This window comes from Melanostigma gelatinosum (genome assembly GCF_949748355.1).
Source record: "Melanostigma gelatinosum genome assembly, chromosome: 21".
Classification (NCBI taxonomy): domain Eukaryota; kingdom Metazoa; phylum Chordata; class Actinopteri; order Perciformes; family Zoarcidae; genus Melanostigma; species Melanostigma gelatinosum.
In genome coordinates this window covers 17,027,381-17,049,981 of record NC_136654.1, presented here as the reverse complement: position 1 = coordinate 17,049,981, position 22,601 = coordinate 17,027,381, and the positions used below count along the sequence as shown (strand labels likewise).

The following is a 22,601-nucleotide window of genomic DNA, read 5'->3' as shown; positions in this document are numbered from 1 at the left end:
TGCAGGAACTCTAGATTTCAGTGCGGGCTCTGTTTAGTTCCAAAAAATCTGTCTTCTATTACAGAGGAATGTGTTTATAGATGTGTTTGAAATCTGGTTGCTGTGGTGAGCTGTTGGCTGGGTGGAGAAATGGATGGGGGGGATGAGTGTATAGGCAGCCAGGCCTTTTTCCTTCTTTCTTTTTGATCAGCGAGCTCCAGTCTTGTGTTGGTCTCGAGGTAACTCAGCTGATCTTTGGAAGAATGGAAATAAAGATGGAAGGGTGGGAACCACAGCAGCACTCTTAAAGACAGCGCCTCCTTTTGGGAGGTTTGATCTTTTCCTCTGACTGCAGTAACTAAAAGGAAGTGGGTGGGCACCAACGTGGCACTTGAGGATGACGTTATTGTGGTTAACTTGTGCTTCCTGGGTTTCTGTTTCTATTGGTTACAAATGACACACGGTTCTTTTGTCCCCTCAAAGAAATCTTTTTCCTCCGCTTTGTGCCGTTTGCCCTTGGGGCTTCTCTGTGGAAGCTAACCCTGGATGAGCTATGTTTGGTACTGCCAGACAATCTTACACACACACACACACACACACACACTATACCAATAAGATGACGTAGTACTTGGGCGGCCTGGCTGTATGGTCTCATGTAACGCTGAGCGTCATGCAGACAGTAGTAAACCCTAGACAGCAGGAGGGACTGACTGTAGCTCGGGCGCGGGAGTCAGAATGGGAAGCTGGGATTGGTTCCTGAGGTCTCCGCCCGCCGAACGCTGCTACCGTGACTGCCGGGCACAATCTATGATCTCTGACCTGTTCATGTGGTCTACGGTACTCTGATTACTGGTCCAGTCCGGTCTTTGACCGTGCTCCATCTCTGCTACTCATTTCTTCTTTCTGTTGTTGAGCTGCACATGTAGTGGAGACAGTTTCAGTGTCGGTGTAGGCCATTGATGTCCCCACGTTGCGGTCTAAACACTTAATCTGTATACAAGACACTTTAAAATACATTATACAAGTGTTTTACTCACAAGAAAACATCTTTAACAATGTGTAGTATATTTTGCTAGTGGCAGTGTTGTAACTTCGTGTGTGTGTGTGATTCCTTTAGGTATCCGCTACAGTCCAGATGTGTCTGTTGACGAGGTCAAAGCTCTGGCCTCTCTGATGACCTACAAGTGTGCTGTTGTTGGTAAGTATTATTTAATAAATATATTAGTCTTCCACAAAGGCTCCTGCTGGTTACCCCATGTTTTTTTGTCTTACGAAGTTCAAAACAAAAGCCCAAACTTGGTGTTCTTTGCACATTCATATGCCAGTATTTCATCTAATACACTGATCTTAAGTATTGCATATTTGAATGAGTTTTCTTCCCGATTGTGAACACGTAGTGAACTATTGCAAAGGATAATTAAGCTTCTAGTGCGTTGTAGCCCACACAGTCTGAAATAGCTATTGATATTTAAAACCACGCCGACTTTTTAATACTCTGTGCATAATCGTCAAGTAGCTTATTAGCACCTTTCTCTATCATCGTGCTCACATTGTCTTGAAGCGGAGGCTAATGGTTTTAAAATGTACTCGTATAGTGTTTGAATGTTTTATTTAAAAGCTCTTATTATTACCCTACAGATGTGCCATTTGGGGGAGCCAAAGCTGGAGTCAAGATCAACACCAAGAATTACTCTGTAAGCCTTCTAATGTCAGCCCCCCCCCCCCCCCCCACACTCACATGTAGAGGTACACCGACATGTTTCACTGTGTGCTGTAAGACGTAAAGGAGAGCAACGCAGCCTTTAAGACAAGCTGGCAGTCATTGGAGGGATATGAGCTCTCTTCTGTTCCCACATCCAAACAAACATGGACGATGATTCAATCACACCGGAATGCAAAAGGCAGCGCTGCTGGATCTTATCCTTTCAATTTGCACTTTTTGATTAATGAGAAGACTAAAATAATCACAGAGAGATTGAGATGGGAAGAGAGGGCGAACAAGACATCAAATGTGTCTTTCTTTAGATTGAATTTGAGTTTAACGGCAGCAGTGACTGTGTTCCCAGTAGATACTCCGATGTGTACGAGTATTTTGTGGTTTTAAGTTTCTTCATTCAACTGATGGTGCTTTTATTGGATTACGGATGGGGATTTTAGTGCATCCATTGAGGTACTGTGATATAAACGGACTTGAAGGCTATTGATCGGCTGTTGCCTCAGAGTTAACTGGAAATAAGCTCCTTAAAAACAACCTCACCCTTTTTGTTTCTTTATATCAAATGGAAACTATTGGTTTATACGGACGAGACCCTGTTTGGATTGCTTTTTCTCTTCCTTGAATGTCTCAAACTGTAACCAACAGGCTCTTCCTAAACTCTGTACGGTGTCTGTCTGTTGCAGGATAATGAGCTGGAGAAGATTACCAGGAGATTCACCATTGAGCTGGCCAAGAAGGGCTTTATTGGTGAGTTTCTGTGTGTGAATTTAAACCGTTGTTTAAATTGATGACTGTTAAAAGTTATTACAAAACTATTGGTTGTACTGTGAGTATTCATTTGGTTCGTGACAGTGTTCTTGTTGTTATTTGACTCTGTTGGAAAAGGCTGTGGTGGTGAGAGGTGAATGTTTCCACCCAGAGGAGTAAACATTTCCTGTAATCCAGCGCTGTTTATTCAGGTTGGGGTAGCTCAGGGTGTGCCTGTGTAAACTGGAAAGGGAGACAATTAATAATGGTGAAAGAAGAAGCACAGGTTTGAAATATGAGTTTAACTTTGGCCGATGATTTGTGAACGTAATATATTACAGAAATCAGATAAGTTTCTGAATAAAGTCGTAGTATTTACCTGTTAAGCAAGGCGGCACATAACTTGCTTAGCCGGAGTTTATGTTTAACGGCCCCTACATGAATGCATGTTAGTGTTTGTGTGATGTGTTCACTTCAAACAGAGATATGACATGGTCTGTTACATACTTGTCATTTAGTGAGGTTTGATACAAGCGCCTCCACCACTGAGTTTTTATACACCCTGGAGGCAAAGCAGCACCCTTTGCACACATCACTGCCCTGCTGTCAGCACGAGTGTAACATGGTCAAACTGCCGCGATTGAGAAAGCCATCCTTCTCTCTCTCAGTAGTCCCATCCCCCAGCTCTCTGCATGCATGCTTCTGCTTTTGAATACATATAATAAGGTGGTGTGTGTGTATATAGATATGTATTTTATATTATTTAGGACCAGCCAAGGTGCCTAGTTGTCAAGACTGGAAACTTGGTTTTATGAATGATTCATTGTGTTAACCGGCAAAGTGTGTGTGTGTGTGTGTGTGTGTGTGTGTGTGTGTGTGTGTGTGTGTGTGTGTGTGTGTGTGTGTGTGTGTGTGTGTGTGTGTGTGTGTGTGTGTGTGTGTGTGTGTGTGTGTGTGTGTGTGTGTGTGTGTGTGTGTGTGTGTGTGTGTGTGTGTGTGTGTGTGTGTGTGTGTGTGTGTGTGTGTGTGTGTGTGTGTGTGGTGATTTAATCCCTGCACCGTGACTGGCAGGCTTGGTTAACGCTCTTTTTCCTACCCGTCTGCCTTCACCAGGACCTGGCATCGACGTGCCGGCCCCAGACATGAGCACAGGAGAGAGGGAAATGTCCTGGATCGCCGACACGTACGCCAACACCATTGCACACACTGTGAGTTCTCAGGCACACACAACCAATCCGTATGACTTGCCCGTTATGTTTTTGTTAAAATTTTAAAATGGGTCAAATTTAAAAGCGAGGAGTGAGTCACATGTAAAGCATGAGCAGTGGTTTCCTGCCTCTCCCTTTCCAGCCGACCACTGAGACATTCCTCCTCTCTCACAAACTGAGGCCTGTGTGTTTATCAGTTAAAAGTTCTCCTATCAAAACTTCTCAAACAGGGCTTATTTGACCAAAGATGGAAAATATTTACCCAAGTATGTTTGAGCACATTTTAATCTGTATATCACAGCTGTTTTACACAAAAATTAGAACAGTCAGATACTTTTACTTGACCTTGATTTTAACTGTCTTGGAGTCAAGAAAAAGTATAATTGTGAATTCATAAATAGACTAGATTTAGACTAGAGCTGAGTGATTATTAAAGCTCAAATGATCGTTCGATAATGTCAATTGGTTTTTTCTAAAAAATAATTGATAAAATGAGTCTTCCAGGAAAAGTGTTCTGAGGATCCAGCTCCTCTATTGTGAGGATTTGCTGCTCTTCATGAAGTGAAAATCTTTTAAGTCTGTTCCAGATACGCCTGGCATGGCTTTCGAGTGGGTGACGCATTCCTGCTCTGGGTGTCTGAGGGCAGAGAACTATGGGTAGTGAGTAATAGTGTACATGTGGTCTGATCTTTCTCTGTTTGTGTGTGTTGGCAGGACATCAACGCCCACGCGTGTGTGACAGGAAAGCCCATCAGCCAGGGAGGAATCCACGGACGTATCTCAGCCACTGGCCGTGGAGTTTTCCACGGCATCGAGAACTTCATCAATGAGGCGTCCTACATGAGCATGGTGGGCCTCACACCCGGCTTCCAGGACAAGACCTTCGTCATCCAGGTACACGCACACACACACACACACACAGAGTTTCATCAAAGAAGAGACATTTTAGATGGAAACAGGAGCGATGAGACCCTGAATGTGCTGCAGATATCTGCGCACAGATACTCAAAGGATTTAAGTTTTCATTTGAAATCATGATGATGTGTTTTAGAGCTTCAATCAGAGTCATGCCATCTGTTTGAGCCCGGACCTGATCTCCTCTTGCTGAGCAGACAGCAGAGAACCGAAGGAGGTTTTATTTCTTTGTTCATGAGAGAGCGGGACCAAGTAATAGTCTTTTGGTAGAAACCTCTCTAATTTCTGCTTGTCAAGCCTTGTGAGTCAGTTTTGTTAAGTTGTTGAGCCCAATGTTTTGTGAAAAGAAACCTCACACAAGTCTCAAACAAAGAGGCAATAGACACGGAGGACAGAGTTGGGGAACATTTCTCTTTCAATAAGGTTACCTTTTGATTTGAACTTTACATCTGTGAGAAGATAAGTACGGCTGTAGTTTCACTTCCATTTGTCACATGGCATGGACGGACACACACACAATATGATTTGCAATATTAGAGGGAATAATAATTTATACATCATTCTCATTTTCATTGAAAAACATATTACAATATGCTGTGATTTTTGTTGTAACTGTACCAAAAAAAGACGTCTTCTCAATTCTGCAGAATATGATTTGTAGGCGGGGCCAACATTTCACCTTTAACAAATCTTTAGCCTCCTGTGATTTTATAATTGCTGTAGGCCGTACTGCCATCTCGATACACTTCTGATTAATTGCGTTGCCCTACGAACAACCCTGCATGTGTAACATTCAGACACAAAGAGGATCTGCGCTGTTAACTTACAAGGATTAAAATCACACATTTAATTATCCTTTCCTTGCTTTTTTTTTTTGGAGGAGGAGGATCCCTCTGCGTGTGTGTTTGAGGATTATGTTGTGCTGAGATTAGATTTTCTTAGAGATTTATTAGTGAAAGGAGGAGAGACCGATATCTAGTGTGGTATCGAGACCGGGTCATGACCGGGCTTTTACTCGTAATTTTTATATATATATATATATATATATATTATATATATATCTCATCCTCCTCCTCCTCCAACATTTCTAACTGTTTTATTTATTGATATATATATATATATATATATATATATATATATATATATATATATATATATATATATATATATATATATATATATACACATACACACTCTGTCTGGCATACTCAATTTGCAAGAATTTATGTCTATTAGACTTGAGCTTACTGAACATACTCTACTACCCACAATGCACTGCGTCTCTTCAGACTGTCTCATTGCGGACTGGAAGGCAGATGATGTTAATGTTATAACTGGCCACATGGTGGCACCAGAGCATGGAGCTGCAGGGAGCTGAATCATAGTTTGAAGAATGTTTACCACTGATGATAACGAATGATTTAAAAAGTGAATGTCACAGTTATATTAAACCGTGTTGATTATTAACTTTCTGTAACCTTTCACAGGGCTTTGGTAATGTGGGTCTCCACTCCATGAGGTACCTGCACAGGTTCGGGGCAAGGTGTGTGGGCATCGGTGAGATCGATGGCGCCATCTACAACGCTGAGGGCATCGACCCCAAACAGCTGGAGGACTACAAACTGGTACCAGCACCACTGCCTTCCCCTCACTTCTGTCTCCTTACCTCCAAGTTGTATTCTTTTTAATTTTATTTTATTTTTTTCCTATGAAAATCCACTGAAACATAAACATTTTTTTTTATCCCATGTATGTGTTTCTTCCCTTTCTGTAGCAACACCGCACCATTGTGGGCTTCCCAGGCGCCAAAGCCTACGAAGGGAACATTCTGGAAGCCGACTGCCACATCCTGATCCCTGCTGCCGGAGAAAAGCAGCTCACGCGTGTCAACGCCCCCAGGATCAAGGCCAAGGTAAACACTCACTAGGATTATTCCCAGGTGCTGTGATTTAAGTTGTTCGTTTACTCCACGTGAGTTACATCCTGTTTGCAGTCATGTGAAGTGTGTGTGTGTGTGTGTCTTTTTTGTCTCTTTCAGATCATTGCTGAAGGTGCCAATGGACCCACCACTCCAGATGCTGACAAGATCTTCCTGGAGAACAACGTCATGGTTATTCCTGTGAGCACAATCAACGCACGCACACAGAAATGCAAACTACAACACTGGAAACACTCTTTAACATTCAGAAATGTCTTTAGAACATGTTTACAAAACTGCACTGTGGCAGCAAATTAACTTTATCAAATTCTCAGCGATGGGTTCCTACATTAACATTCACATTTTTGCCAAAGTTAGACCGGTGTTGGTTGTTTCCCATGAAAGATTTCTCATTTCTCTTTTTGTCTGAACTCGTCTCGCTGGTTTGAAGTGGGCAGAAATGTGACCTCACATACTTCTGAGCAGAGTCACTCTAATGTGATGGAACCACATCTAACCAGTCCTTATGGAGCAGATTAACTTCGGAATCGGATTTGTCATAAATATTTAATGCTACAGTAAAAAATACACAATCTTTTATATGCTTTATAAATATAATATCTAAGCCATGAAGGTGAAACCCAAACAAGTAAATTATTCTGAAAACAGGAAGCAAGAGTTATGTCAACTATAATCCAGCCTTTATTGTGAAAGCAACAGGTTTTAAATGCTGATTATATGTTATACTGATCTTTTACATGTTTTTCCACATTTTCACAATAGTATTTAACTTGCAGTGTATTTCAGTGTCTTTTTATTTTACAGAAAGAAAAAAAAGACTTCCCAAATTTAATCTTAAAACAAACAATACAGGAGAAATTGTCTGAAAATATCTCAACACACAGAGGAGTGAAGGTCAAACAGTTGGATGAGTTTGTGATCTTTCACCCTGCAGGACATGTACCTGAATGCTGGCGGTGTGACCGTGTCTTATTTCGAGTGGCTGAAGAATCTCAACCATGTCAGCTACGGGAGACTGACCTTCAAATACGAGAGAGACTCAAACTACCACCTGCTCAGTGAGTACAGGACGGTTCTCTACCTCCCCATTCCATTCAGACTATCACCTGCTCAGTGAGTACAGGACGGCTCTCTACCTCCCCATTCCATTCAGACTATCACCTGCTCAGTGAGTACAGGACGGCTCTCTACCTCCCCATTCCATTCAGACTATCACCTGCTCAGTGAGCACAAGACGGCTCTCTACCTCCCCCATTACATTCAGACTATCACCTGCTCAGTGAGTACAGGACTGCTCTCTACCTCCCCATTACATTCAGACTATCACCTGCTCAGTGAGTACAGGACGGCTCTCTACCTCCCCATTCCATTCAGACTATCACCTGCTCAGTGAGCACAAGACGGCTCTCTACCTCCCCCATTACATTCAGACTATTACCTGCTCAGTGAGCACAAGACGGCTCTCTACCTCCCCCATTACATTCAGACACTAGAGTGTGCTAGTCGTTACATTTTTAACTCTTCGAGCACAATTCTAAACCAATATATAAACATCAGAAAGAGAAATTGTACAGATGCACATGAAATGACAAATCAGAGAAACATTTGTAGTTGATTTTTAGAACCTATTACCTATTCATGACATTACATGTTCGGTTAAAGCTTTTATAAGCAGTTACTTACAATCATCCACATCTCTATCTCTTGTCAGCTGGGTTGGGTGGGATTGGGAGAGTTCCCTCTGGCTGATCAGGACGTTCGTCCTCATCTGTTACGTGTAATCTTGCCATTTCTGCTAATTCTTTCATCTCTTGGAAATCTCCCTTAAACCTCTTCATTAGATTGTCGCCCTTTACCACAACTTTTACAGTAGGATAAAATAATATGCTGCCTTCCTCGGACGTGAGTGTGATTGCGTTGTCTGGTTGAGTTTCCTCAAATTCAGGATAATTTTCCTTCACTACACCCAGCCATTCTCTTACATTTGTGCTGTAGAAAACCAGGTTGGATATTTCACCGTTATCGTATTTATCACAAAAGAGAGTGTCTCTAACGCCACGCAGTGTTTTTGATCGGAACCTTTCCTTTTGTCCTTTACTAGTACATCCTTCAGGGTATTCAAACCTACGAGCAGTCATCTATATTAGAGAAAAAAGAAACATTTTGTGAAAAATCATGCGACTGATAAATGACACAACCCATTCAGCCATCACTTGCTGTGATGTTCTACCTTGTAGTTGTCTTTGCGGTGTGATGCTCTGGATTTCTCAGTGGGTTGTGGGAATCGCCGGGTCTGCAGCTGCTTCCTGAAGTTGAACTGTTCTTTTACTGCAGCTGGTGGTGGTTGCAGGACAAGCTGTTTTTACTAACACTGTTTTATAATGATTAATGATGTCCATGATTGTCGACAACAATCATGGACAACTTGTATCGTTCAATGCTTTCCTGCCTGGCTGTTTTACACTGCTGACAAGACTGCTCATGTTTTGTTGAATGCAAGATGAATTTGTTTTTAATTTAACTTAAATAAAAAATCGAAATCGAAATGAAAAATTCAGTCAACATGAATTTGAAGGACAAATAGATGTATTCTTACTGAATCTGTGGCGACTCCGGCTGTCGGTGATGTTCTTTGTAAATTCGGCGTAGACAGGTGTCAGCTGGTGTGACCAAGAGAAAAGTGCTCTTCAGCAACTGCTTTCCGTTTTTATTTATACTCTCTGCCTTGTTCACATACAGGCAATCATTGAACGCCACAATCCTTTTTAGCTTATGTTGTCATGTCAGACAAAAGAAGTTGGCCAAGTTGTTAAACCAGTTTGGTGTGGTGACTCATCACTTGTATTTCTTACATGTGCATGTAGCACAATGTATTTTGACTTTTCTACTCGTGTATTTGTATCTGTATATACACTTGTAATGTTTTTGTTACCCTTCTAGGGAAAATGGATGTAAACTATCATTATTGCTAACTCCGGCTTGTTTACATGCTCTGTCCTTATCAATTAAATAAATACAATAACTATGTAGAAACAAAATATATCTTTAATTTCTCCTTCTCCTCTTTTATCTCTTCCAGTGTCTGTGCAGGAGAGTTTAGAGAGGAAGTTTGGTAAGCAGGGTGGGCCCATACCTGTCGTACCTACCGCTGACTTCCAGGCCAGAGTTGCTGTGAGTAACATTTGCCGACACACAAAAATGCATCAAATAATTTACGATTCTTTCTGCCGACAATTGTGGCAGTTTGACTCGTATCGGGTCTGCACTGGTACGTACCGCCACTACGTACTCTTCATCTGCTCTCCATCTTTGTCTCTGTTTGAAAGGTTACCAGAGTCAAGTTGTGTAAATGCAACTATGCTAATGTTTTTTTATTCTTAATCTTCATGATTATATTGTCTTTCTTTCTTTGAAGGGTGCCTCTGAGAAGGATATTGTTCACTCTGGTTTGGCCTACACCATGGAGAGATCTGCCCGGGTAAGAGATCGTAACACAGTCCAACATGTTTTAGTGAGCAGTCACCACATTATCGAGTGTAACAAACTCTTCTGCTGTTTGCCAACATTAAATAACATGTTTTTCTTCTGCCTTTTCTAGCAAATCATGCGCACAGCGACCAAGTATAACCTGGGTTTGGACCTTCGGACGGCCGCTTACGTCAACGCCATTGAGAAGGTCTTCAAAGTCTACAACGAGGCGGGTCTTACCTTCACATAGATGGCCAATCGCGACCCACAATTCCCCCCCCCCACCCCCCCACCCTCCTGCTATTGATCATCCTCTCCTGCCTCTTCCACCCTCTAAAAAGCCTTCAGAACGTATCACTGTTTACTGCTGCCCTTTGGCTCTTCTACACACACACACACACACACACACACACACACAGCGATACATTGACTATCCTGGTATTTATCCTGTGATCTTTGCGCTGCCATTATACTGTATCCGCATCTGTTTAAATGTTGCCCTGTTTTGCCTGAGGTTATATAGAGAAAAAGCAGCGATAGAGAGTAACATGCCCTCTTGTTCATGACATTGTTGTATGGCAGCCATGTTCAGAGTGCCCATTTTGAGATTGCTGAACACACGTTCAACCCTCCTGCTGCGGTTAGACTGCGCTACCGATGCCTTATTTCAGAAAAGCTCTGCTCTAAAGGGAGGTGGCCAATTATGTTTAACTTTAATTAAAAGGGATTGAGATTTATCTTCATGTGAATAAAAGAGAATAGTGACTCTATTAATCTTAAGTTTGTCGTCAAACTCTTCAGGAGCAGTGGTTGGTAGTGAAGTTGGTGAAAGATTCCCAACAAGGATTATTTTCTAGATAGATTCTCATCCCCCTCATTTTTGTATTCTTTTTTTTTTTTCTTTCTTTCTCTTCGCTCGCATATGAAAAGCTGCTTCTCCCCGACTCCTCCGCTGGCCAAGAGAGGGGAGCGGGTGTCACTGTGACCGCCCGTCCCGTGGTAGAATTTTCCTGTTTTAATCGTCCAGTTCTTCGACATTGAAATTATTTTGGGGGAAATCACTTATTTTTATTTTATTCATTTTTGGAAACTAATAAAATGTTCAGAAAAAGATACATTGTGTCGCTTCAGTTTATTTTTGATGACATTTGTTTTGACAAGATATTTTTGAGAAAACATTGACATTTTTATGACTTTTTTTCGACACTATAATATTACTTTTTTAAGTATGATATATTGTAACTTAAAACGGATTTTTTTGACTGACTATGTATGGCTTTTTTCGAAAAACTACGATCAGATTTTCATGAAGTCAATATACTTTACGATGACTTCTTCTGACAGACTATTCCCTGACTTTTTAAAATCGTTTTTGACATATTGGACGATATCGATTTCTTTTCAACAAACTATTCAATTACTTTAACATTCTACAGTCTGACCTTTTAGACATACTATAAGTGACCTTTTCATTGATTTCAGCGTAGTATACTATAATTTTGTTGACATACTTTACCATGATGTTTATTTGTTACATTATATACTCCCTAATTTGACTAACTTTTAAGAATCCTTTTTCACTAAACTGACATCTTCCTTTGCTGGATCTACGACATTTAGAGGCACAGCGGTTTCAATATCTGCAACAGGATTCTGTCGTCTGGAAACTGGGAAACAAGTAACCTGACTCCATCCAAAGCTGTCTCCTTTGTTTTATCCATAAAAAAACTAAAGTGTAAACATTATAATAAGTTCCATATTCTTTCTTAGGAGGTACCAGTTGAGACGACCAGTAGAGACTTCAGGAAGTCACTGCTCCAGATCAAACTGTAAACGCATGTAAAACCACAACGTGTTTCTTTTACACCACACATTTTGTGTTAAGTAAAGTAAACAAGATTGTTTGTTTAAACTGTACAAAAGCAGCAATGTAAAATAAATGGTGGTGTTTTACTTACAGTACAGATTAAACTAGATATCTGATATTAATCTGAGTTTTAGAGATGCTGGTAGGCGCATGTTTGAGCTCTGGGCCGAGCCAAGGTGGCCGTTTCAATCTCGTTACTTGTTTCGCTTCCAGTCTTTATGCTAAGCTGAGCTAACCTGCTCAAAGTTGTATCTGCATACTTGACATCAGGTATCGATTCTCTATTTTTAACTCTTTGTATCAAACAAGAACATGCAGCAGGTGTCGACAGCTCTTCACTCCCTGTGGCCACGGATGATCTGGCCCTGACTGAGATCAAAGATCAAAGCTCAACACCCAGTAAACCACGCCTTCAAATAAATTCTCAACACAGTCGCTGGATTTCAACAAAACCTTTTTAATTTCACTGGTACCGTTTATAAAATCAGCGAGTCTGCTTTGATGCCAAATTAAACATGGGGTGTGATTTGTGTTTGTGTATCTGAGGTGGGATTTGTAATTGTGTTATTTAGAGTGGGCTGTGTGTGCGTGTGTTGGAAGAAGTGTCGTGCAACGTGTAATCTGTGTGTGAATGTCAGATTGCTTACTAAGGCAACATGCAGTCATCAGTTTCCATTGGCCTCAAAGTAAAAACACACAAACCTGCTCCAGACACAAACACACACGCACTTTGCTGGCTGAACCGGTTCTATGTTAACACGACACACCCACACACATACAGTGCATACAGGCACACACACCGATGCCGGGCAGATGAGCAGTGAAAGGTGGCATCACACTGACTGAGAGGAGAGAGGAATCCTCCGATTGGCTGAGACAGTTGATGGGCGGGATCCTCAGAACAGCCAGGGTTCAGACTAGTTAGTGTGAAATATGAAATAACTACCCTAAAAACAAGTACACATCCCAGAATTCAAGCTATATACACAGAACTACATATAACCGTAATACTCGATAAAACCTTCATTCTCTTGGCGTACCGATTCCCTCACAGAATTGATTATTAATCACAGAAATTGGAATAAACAAGAGACTAATTTCCACACTGCTTTGTTTTCTCCTGGTGGCATGCAAAACAGTTTCACAAAGATTAAAAAGCCACAACACGATAACAAGAGGTGATCAGTATCGGCTGCTCCAAAGCCTCTGAAAACTTTTTTCTCAGGTTTCCCTTTTCAATTTCCCCTTTAGTAGCTTAACATTTGAAAAACATGGTCGGACTTAAATTCAGTTTCAGCTTGTTTGAACTCGTCATTGAAGCTATTTGATGTTTACATCGAGGGAAATATTCAAACCCAAGATGGTTTTTTTCATGTTTATTTAAATAGTATGAAGCATTTTCAGCTCATTTCACCAGACATTTAGCCAGTGTTTGTAACGCTGGTTCGGGGGGAATCCCTGACATCTCCCCCCCTACACCGATCTGAATTTCAGAATCAATATCTGGTTGTCGTTTCCCTTTAATTTTGCTTATTTCGCCACAAATATCTAAAATAATAGACACATTCTTTGAACATTTGGAAACTTAACTTGTGGAACAACTGCTCTTGTTTTCTCATGCAACACATGAACACAATTCAAGTTTCCGCTCTAACAGCTGAGGAAAAATGAGCATTGAGTATTGCTTCCCGGTAAACAATCCTGTTTCTAAATGTCGAGACCAAACACACACTAAGCCATACAAAGCTATACACAGAACAGCTGCTACTCTACAGTTACAACACGAGACAAGTCATTCTACACATCTGTTCATGCAGTCTACTGGAGCTAACTAACTACTGCACACAAAACAGAATATCTGTCCTCAACGCACGATCCCCTGCACAAGCCTCTGGAGATTTATTTGACACATGCACACTCACATATATAAGCTAACATGAACACACAGGCACACAGAAAGCAGATCACACAACCTCTCATACCCTGCCTCAGTCACTTAGTGAGTTATTGTCATTGTTGTGGACTGCAGAGGCTTAACTGTATTTATACAACCAAAATATCCTACGATTTACATGTTTGCCCGGTGTGTGCGTCTGTGCTGGCATGTACTGTACATATGTACTGTATGTGTGTTTCATGCGTGTGTTGAAGGTGAAGGTGTGTCTCTTCGTTTGTTTGTACGTGTGTGTTTGTGTGCGAGGTTTCCCTCTCGGTTGGTAGGCGTAGGGGCTGTAACAACACCAGGGTTCATATCAGAACGACACTAACACACAGGTGAGGCGAGGGTAAGACGGGCAGTGGAGGAAAAGCTACAGGCTGCAGGAAATCAGAGAGGAGACAGCGTGAGGACAGGTGGCAGAGAGCTGCTGAGGGAGAGGCATCACGGAGATCACAGAGGGGGAGATAGGGGCATAGGTGCGGCATCCGGAAGAGTCTGTTTTAGTTGATTTTGGTTCTGTAAAGTCACAAAAAAATAAGTTGAACATCTGAAGTCTGGTACAGCGAGGCGAGGGGAGCGAGGGGACGCCGAAGAGCACGGGAAGGAAGGTCCTGCAGACGACTAATACCCCTGAAAGAAAGGAAGGAAGGGAGGAGGATGGTGTCAGCGGTTAAAGACGTATTTAGATCCTTTACTTGAGTATACGTAGTAATACCACAATGTAATAACAAATATGCCTTTCCAAGTTAAAGGGGCACTCCACAGATATCATACATCAAAATCAATTTACTTATCATGAGCAGTGGTGGAAAGTAACTAAGTACGTTTACAAAAGTCCTGCACTTGCAATTTCGGGGTACTTGCCCCACTAAAGTGGTTTGTGTGCGAGTAATTGCAGAATTGCGGCAGTGTATGGTTGATTGCGTGCAGCGTAATGTCTCAGGGAGACATCGATTATTGTTTCAATGTATGTTTTAAATCTCCTTTACTTTTTACTACTGAATTTTATTTCTTACACTGTTTCTTTAATTGTTTTTAAATCTCCTTTTCTTTTTCCTTATGTTTTGATGCTTTTAATGGTTTTATGTGAAGCACTTTGAATTACCTTGTTGTTGAAATGTGCTATACAAATAAACTTGCCTCGCCTTGCCTTGCCTAAAGAAACATGATTTTCTTGCTGAACTGATTTGTATTGAAAACAGTCTTGAATATTCCCTCTGCACTTGTGTGTCACACGTAATTTGATTTGACTGAAATGCTTTCATACCAATAGCAGCCTAACTTGTTTTCTTACCTCTCCTCCTTCCCCACCCTGCTCCATTCCTCCATATTCTCCCTGCAAGAGGAAACAAGAAGAGTGAGAAAGAAAGGTGGAGCCGAGAGAATGAAAGAATGAGGTGTAGCGGGGCAGAGGGCTTCGAGCACCAATGGCTTTTTAGATTTCGTTTTCCTCCAGCTCTAACATAACAAAGCAGTTAAGACTACAAAGCCCATGCCGTAAGGTTGACCCAACTCTTATTACCATGCGTCAGACTTCAACTAACTGAACCAGTTAGTTGATTAGAGCTATACAGCATATAAGGGTGCCAGGCACCAGGTGCACAGGCCTCGTTCAGCCTGAGCAGTGCATGAAGCTATTTTGGTGCATGCCATGAAAGTGTTCGCTGGCTGTGGCTTATCCGACGTGCTGGAGATGTGGCCCAGAGCTTGTAGGCCACTTCACGCTACACAGAGGAGCTACATGGTTAAAAATGGAGTTTTAGTATCGTTGTTGCCTAAACCACATAACTGAATGAGCGTCTGAGAGGTCAGAGGAAAATGTCTTCCTTTTCTGAATATTGCAAAGACGTCATGCGTTTTTATGCTTTTATCAAAAGAAGATTTTACCCAAAGACCCAAATACTGCAGGGATTTGTCCATTTGTATTTGGGAAGCATCACAGCAGCTTCTGTTTCTATTTTCCCCTCTTGACGCTCATAAAGTCTGTTGTGGCTTATTATCTAATATACACAGAGTTACCAGTTTATTAGGTACACTTGTGCCATTTAATGTAATCCAATACAACAGTCCTGAAGTAAATCCTACCGTAAAACATTCTGCTGGAAAAGATGTATTGCAGGTATGTTGGATTGCATTGTACAGGCGTACATAATAAACTGTCAACTTGGTGCATGTAGCATGCAGAGTATCCCTTCTCTGTCACCCCAGCATGACCTATGACCCCACACTGCTCTGTCCAATAAGCACCTCGTATACAGGCTCCTCCTATCAGGGGAACACATATGAGACACAACATAAACAACAAAAGGTGAGCGACACAGAACAACACACGAGACAGAAGCTTTGTACGATAACAAAAGAAGCAACAGACAAGACACAAAATAACTTTTAGTCAGACGTGCATGAAAGAGACAAAGATTAGGTGTCCGTCTGACATCTGACAAATAGGTTTGAGAACAAAACATGGAGGGCCAGCAGTGGCACAAAAAATAAATTGAACAAATATTTTCGGAAACATGTTTCAATAACTTTACAATGTAGCTGTGCAGTTCATTTCAGCTTTCATGGATATAGTATATTTTGACTTGAGATCTGGTTCAAAACAGTAGGCCACATAATATACTCATACAATGTAAATACAGTATAAATAAATTACTTTGGCAGCTGGTGCTATGAAGCAATAACCGCCAGATCCATGCCGCGTAGGTAAGCTACAGCTAGCTGGCTAACCTTAGCTGACAGTCAGTTAGTTGACCGCCTATGCCTTGCATCGCTGTTGGCTAGCAGAAAGCAATCGTTAATTATACTGCTTTGTACCGTTACGTTCACATGTTGGCAACACAAAGCAATTAATACATGTTAATTGTTACATACAGTTCCTTTAAGTAGAGCAAGACTAATAAATCAATTAGCTTGCATATATATCGGTATGGATGCACATGTTGGCCGATTGTGGCCGAAGTACAAATTGCGTTACAGAAAGGACAAAATAGGAAAAATCTAAGTGAGCTGTAGCAAGGTTGATTATTTGTTAGATTTTTTAACAAAAACATGAAAAAAAATGTATATTCGTCCTTTGTGAGTGTTCGCTGCTTTTCTCCGTTTTATGTCAATGAATAGTTGAGACTGTCGCCTTGGCCTCTGGAAATTAAATTCTTTGGTACACTGCAGCTCTCTGTGCTTAATGTGGTGACACAGCTCTATCTAGTGGCTGACCGTAGACATTGTGTTTCTTAAATTCAACATCACTTTCAGGCAACATTTAGTTTCTGGACCTGTAAGTCTGTCTGAGCTTGTTGAAGAAAAACAACAATAATAGTGCAGATGTTTTTTTCATGTTTTCCTTTATGGTTATGTGAAGAACTGCTGGTGTAAGCTAACCCAACGTTACCACGATAACTGACCTGGTTGACCATCCCGGTCGACGCGGCGGCGTTCTCGACCCCCTCCACGGATGCCTGTGACACTTCATTGGCCCCGGCAACCGCTGCATTTCCGACGATGTTGGCCTGATCCACGGTCCTGTTGGCCACTAAGATGCAAAGTGGAGGACGGTTAGTGGAACGGAAACACACTCAAATCGAACTAAAAAGGAGTCTCTTTAAGTTTGTCTGTCCTTTGTATTTTTTGACAAGCATTCCAATCACCACAATATTAACCGGTACACTGCCAAAAGGCATGCTGACCACAGCTCGCTCCACAGCTCGCTCTCCGTCAATGTTCGGGTGAGCTTTAGCACCCAAATGATCTATAATTTAACATTAACATCACATGACTAGCAGGTGTATCGCTGATGACCCAAGGACTTGACCCAAGTTGTTTGTATGTGCAGTTCTCAAGAAGCAAATATACAAGAGGCCACGCACGATTGATGGGCTCATCATTTTTATTTGAAAACATTTATGACAAAGCATAGATCCTAAATCTCTGCCAGTATAGTGCGCCGTCCTCTTTGCCTCATAATGAGCTGTAATGGGCTCATTGCTGCCACCCGAGGGCCAGAAAACACGCACTGACTGTTGGTGAGAGCCGCAGTGGGTGTTTTTATTCCCAGCCACAAGGGGCATCAACGAGCCCATTACAAACTCAACAATAACCTTCAACAAGTGACACAAATTACATTTCATGCTGCGTCTGAAGTGTTTTTGAAAAAAGAAAAATGTCCTCACTTTTCACCTCACATTGCTGAGGTCACGAATAGGGCGAGCAGGTACAGGGTTTCTTACCTGTGTTTACTGATGCCGTCATTCCCTCCTTTGTCTTACTGCCTGTGGATCAAACAGAGATTACGATCAAATTCATGTCCACGTTTCCTGCTTTGATAGAAAAATGACATGTTATAAAATGTTTTTTAGTAGCTTTTATGAAGCAGTCTTGTTGCATATTTTATGTAGTTTTTTTTTTTTTTTTTACATTTATGTTGATTTATTTAGTGAGTATTTATTTTTTGTCTTTTATAATCACTGAGGGATGATTGCAATGGGATGCTAAGCCGTGAACCTTACACCTAATTAATCTTCTAGTAATAAGAGAACAAGCTTATTATAATAACTGATTTATTTGTATTGAACATCATAATTACATCATTAGATAAAAGGGCTTCACCCATTAGAAGTGGCAATTATTACATCAATGTAAAAATGTGATGTTGCTTTGTTTAAGTTTTCTTTTACTTCAATAAACTCTTTGTTTATTTCTTTTACATTTTAATTGCCACAAAATCATAGAAACAACATAGAAAACAACATAGACGTTGGAGTGCTAACACATATTTATTCCTGCCTTTTAGAGACATTTCTTAGCTGCTGTTGCCCTCCAAGACTCCGACATATCCTTCCTTGAGAGTTGGGTTAGCAGTGTCCATTGCTCTTTCTAAAAATACATTTCAAACACTCAGTATCCTTTCAGTGTGATTGAAGCATCTCCCTGGTTTCATCTGCTTGGATTGTTTAATTTTCGGTTATCTTGTCTTTTCAACCTTTAGAACTCAGTCTTAGGTGTTTGGAAGCTCCATAAATCTTAGGAGACTTGAAATGTTGCATTTTATGGAAACAATTCCATTGGGAAATAATCTGTGAACAGCAGCACCTCTCTGCATTTCCCTCTCTGCTCACCAGCTCATTATAGTATGATCCAAAGCAGATTACATTGTGGTTATATAATCTGCCAGAGTGAGGGATAGATGGAGGGAAATATCTGCTCAAAGAGATGAAAGAGAATAATGAATAATGGGAGGACGGTTGAAAATAAGGAAGAAAAAATCTGCAGAATATCATGATGTTGTGCACACAGATGCTGCCATTAAAAGTATCCTGCATCCACCTCTGTCTCTTGCTTCCCTCCATTTCTCTGCACGCTCCCTGTGCTTCATGAGCCACGTGCCTGAGTACTGAGCAGTACTGCAGTACAGTCAAACACACACACACACACACACACACACACACACACACACACACACACACACACACACACACACACACACACACACACACACACACACACACACACTGCAATGACACAGCTCCTTTCTCCCAGACAACAGAGGGAGCCACCTGATTGTCACTGTGAATATCTGTCTGTCCCCATCACACAGAACAGACGGCATCTACAAAATTGTAAATTAAATAATCAAAAAAGATTCGGGCAGAAGCAGATGCGATTCTTCATGTGATGCACAGGACACTGCTGAAAGTATCAGCTGAACAAGAAAGCCATTTTTTTTTTTAAATGGCCCTGAAAGTAAATGGCAATCCCGACCGACAGCTTGTCTCAATAATTGAAGATTGCACGGATTCGAATGTTTTTTCCTGTTATGAAATAATGTGCAAATATATGGCATTCGTCGTTTTTTTTACAGAGGAGGATTTGTGTTTTATAGCAGTCGTGATGAGATGAAAGCTCTGACATGTCCCAGATTTAATGACAAATCCTAATAATGGTGATACATTTGTATGTTTGCAGCGATGTAAAATATAAAATATATGCACTGAGCAAGTCACACGTGTACCCTTTAAAGGTACATAACATAAAAACATAACACTAAAGAAATCCATTATGAAAATGTAAAAGACTAGGCTGAACTATGTTGAAAAAAATAATTGCAATATTAAAGGGAATGATAATGTCATTTTCATTGGAAAACATTAAAATGATTATGGTGTGGTTTTTGCAGGGATCTGAACATATGATCATGAGAATATGATGTGTAGGCCAGGACGTCTCTGCAGCACGACAACATTTAATTTAAAGTGGTATTTTGACACACATTTGGCCTTAAAAAAAAGAAGGTTTGGCCCGTTTATGAAAGCAGAAGTGCAGACCTCGATACTTTCTATACACAGTCACTGACGTATGCACTCTGCTGCAGGCCGTTACAGTGCTTTATCGCCGCCATCGACCATCCCCACTTCAGCGATCGCATCCCTCTTCTGTTCCTCCCCCTGTGATCTGCATATCATTTTCCCCCATGTTACTTTTCTCTCCGTCCTCTCCTTTACCTGAGCTCGTCACCAACCTGTACCCTCTGGAACATCCAGGTTTCACTTTCTAGTGACTGTCGTGCCTCCACCTCCATCATCCCTCCATCACTATGTGTCTCTCTCTTTTTGCCAACCCACCATCTGTTCATACAGGAGCCACGAGGCTAGAAGCTCAGAGCTTTTTCTGACATAACACCCCTCCCTTCTCTCTCCATCTCTCCTCCTGCATCCCTCCATCTTTCCCCTGGATGGGTTGGTTGTTTTAAGAGCTGCGGGGGGAGGAAGGTGGTTAGTCATCAAAGCAGCACACACTGGCAGTTAAATCCTGCTGCTGCAACGCCACAAACGAGCACACACACGTCCTTGCATCAAAACGAGTGTGGGGTGAGGTCGGAGGGGGGTTATAGGAGAGTAAATTACTGCAGTGCTCAAATGATCCTTGCCCTCTCTTCCTCACCTCCCCCCCCCCCTCTTTCAGCTCAGGACATTGACTCTTGCACTCATACCGTCACATTTTATTTTTACCTTTCATTTTCCTCATCATGATTTTTGAAGCTGCTGTGTGACTGAAGGGACAGACTGCAGATGACGACGAAGATTTCCACTTCGCTAACACCTCACCCACCCACCCTCCTACTATCACAACGCCCCTCCCCTCTCTGGCGGCCTAGAAGCCTGGCACTCGAGGTAACCTTGAGATGTGACGCATTTGCTGCTTGAGCTAATATAAAATAACTGGAAACCGCAGCTTGACCAGAAAGCATCTGGAGTGTTTTTCAAATTTGAAATCTCTGTCCGTCCTCATACACCTGCATCATCAAAGGTGAATTTATACATTTATTTTTAAATATCTGTGAATATACCTCAAAAAATGCACGGTAGCCTATTGAATGTAGGTCAACTCTATTCTGGGAATTAAACAAGGCGGATACACCGAGTCTCTGGGGGCTTCATCACTGCATTGAGACTCCACAAACTACTCCACAAACCATTCAATGTGAATAAAATAGGGCAAGTGACAAAAGCTTGAGGCGGCGCCATCACAAGATCATTCCTCTTTCCTCTCTTCTCCTCTTTTATTCCTTTTCTTTTTGCCACAAAACACAGACCAATCCTCCACCAGCTACTGTCGTGCTACGCAATTACAACTTTTGTCCATCTCATTCTCCATCCAACTCCCCCTCCTCACTCTTTCAGACCCCCACCCTCTGCCCTGCACAAGTCCTGCAGCAGTATCCTGCCAGTGCTCTCTCCATCCCCTCCTTTCTTCCTCCTCCTCCCTCTGTTCTTGTCGCTTCTCACAAGTGCCCGAGACATGGACACCCAAGGGACCTACTCAAAAGGTGCAAAAACATATAATGCAACCATACACACACACACACACACACACACACACACACGCGCGCACGCGCACACACGCGCACACACACACACACACACACACACACACACACACAACAAACAATGAGGGCATCTCCCCCAAACTTACCCACTTTCCTCTTTTTAATACAACCTGGTGTCAGCTCTACAGACAATATGCGTTACGTACCTACATACATCACCCCTTCCTTGGTCTTGGCTGCTGCCTCCTCCATTCCGGCTTTGGTCTTCTCTGCAGCGGCCACCACTCCCTCCTTGGCCATGGAGAACCCTTTCATGAATACATCCATCTTGGGCGACGAGACGGCTGGGCTCCCCTGCTCCAAATGGGCCTGGCTGGTGATTACAGCGAGCGTGCAGAAGAGTTGATGGGAGAGTGCGTGTGTGTCGGTGGGAGTATGCGTGTGTGTGTGCTGGTGGCTCCTCCTCCCTTTTGGTGCTGCAACAGAGGGCTGAGAGGACTGCACAGCAGGACTACAGCATGCAGACTGGGAGAAAGAGGGAGGGAGGAAACAGCCGGTATGCACAAGATGGAGAGAAGAGGAGGAGGAGGAGGAGGAGGGACAGCCGGATGCTGCAGCATTTTCAAGTCATGCTGCAAGTCAGCCACACCTCCAACCGTCATCCATCTTTCTCCGGAGGCTTCTCACTCGTGCTCAGTGCAGCCTCCGGCTTGCCGTTTGCGTATTATGATTGGCAGATTTCCCTGGACACACCTTTTCTACATGATGAGGTTGTGTGCACCGTTACATAACCAGCAGAGCTTCAGCGCTGAACTCAAAGAGGATTTTTCACATCATGGGCCTTGTGAGATTTTGTCATGTTATCTGTAATCACGCAGCCAGCCCCCACAATATGATTCCTTCTTCCTTTTCCCTGATACTGAGTCCTCGCTTTAAGTATAATGTATAAAACTATTTTATGTAATTAAAGTGAATTACGAGAGAAAAAGGGAGCAGCTGC

General features: G+C 42.0%; 2 protein-coding genes and 1 long non-coding RNA gene across 4 annotated transcripts; 1 reads left to right on the top strand and 2 right to left on the bottom strand.

Annotated features, from left to right (window-relative positions):
* The first annotated feature begins 1,101 nt into the window (after window positions 1-1,101).
* glud1b (glutamate dehydrogenase 1b) lies at window positions 1,102-11,088 on the top strand. Its single transcript, XM_079293971.1, has 12 exons — window positions 1,102-1,177; window positions 1,618-1,673; window positions 2,380-2,443; window positions 3,557-3,651; window positions 4,366-4,545; window positions 6,054-6,191; window positions 6,341-6,478; window positions 6,605-6,685; window positions 7,440-7,563; window positions 9,585-9,676; window positions 9,921-9,983; window positions 10,104-11,088. The coding sequence occupies exons 1-12, from the start codon at window positions 1,153-1,155 to the stop codon at window positions 10,221-10,223; spliced, it is 1,176 nt and encodes a 391-aa protein (XP_079150097.1). The 5' UTR covers window positions 1,102-1,152; the 3' UTR covers window positions 10,224-11,088.
* LOC306795454 lies at window positions 7,570-9,492 on the bottom strand. The gene is made up of 3 exons (XR_013772992.1): window positions 9,102-9,492; window positions 8,736-8,839; window positions 7,570-8,643 (listed from the first exon to the last, which is right to left on the bottom strand). It is a non-coding gene; the product is annotated as an uncharacterized lncRNA (long non-coding RNA).
* Window positions 11,089-12,283: 1,195 nt separating the features above from the next.
* On the bottom strand, window positions 12,284-22,114 carry sncgb (synuclein, gamma b (breast cancer-specific protein 1)). Of its 2 annotated transcripts, XM_079293891.1 has the most exons (6): window positions 21,808-22,114; window positions 18,006-18,047; window positions 17,184-17,311; window positions 16,027-16,044; window positions 15,074-15,115; window positions 12,284-14,409 (listed from the first exon to the last, which is right to left on the bottom strand). In XM_079293891.1, exons 1-6 carry the CDS (start codon window positions 21,926-21,928, stop codon window positions 14,401-14,403), a joined length of 360 nt encoding a protein of 119 aa, XP_079150017.1. In that variant the 5' UTR covers window positions 21,929-22,114; the 3' UTR covers window positions 12,284-14,400. The 2 variants fall into 2 exon arrangements, with proteins under 2 accessions (XP_079150017.1, XP_079150018.1); XM_079293892.1 differs by lacking the exon at window positions 16,027-16,044.
* Between the last annotated feature and the right edge of the window lie 487 nt (window positions 22,115-22,601).

Coding starts and splice junctions, on each gene's coding strand:
- glud1b (XM_079293971.1), top strand. CDS start 1,153: ATGACCTACAAGTGTGCTGTTGTTG. Junction 1,178..1,617: donor CTACAAGTGTGCTGTTGTTG/GTAAGTATTATT, acceptor ATTACCCTACAG/ATGTGCCATTTGGGGGAGCC. Junction 9,984..10,103: donor CCATGGAGAGATCTGCCCGG/GTAAGAGATCGT, acceptor TGCCTTTTCTAG/CAAATCATGCGCACAGCGAC.
- sncgb (XM_079293891.1), bottom strand. CDS start 21,928: ATGGATGTATTCATGAAAGGGTTCTCCATGGCCAAGGAGGGAGTGGTG. Junction 18,048..21,807: donor GGAAGGGGTGATGTATGTAG/GTACGTAACGCA, acceptor TTTGATCCACAG/GCAGTAAGACAAAGGAGGGA. Junction 17,312..18,005: donor GACGGCATCAGTAAACACAG/GTAAGAAACCCT, acceptor TTTGCATCTTAG/TGGCCAACAGGACCGTGGAT.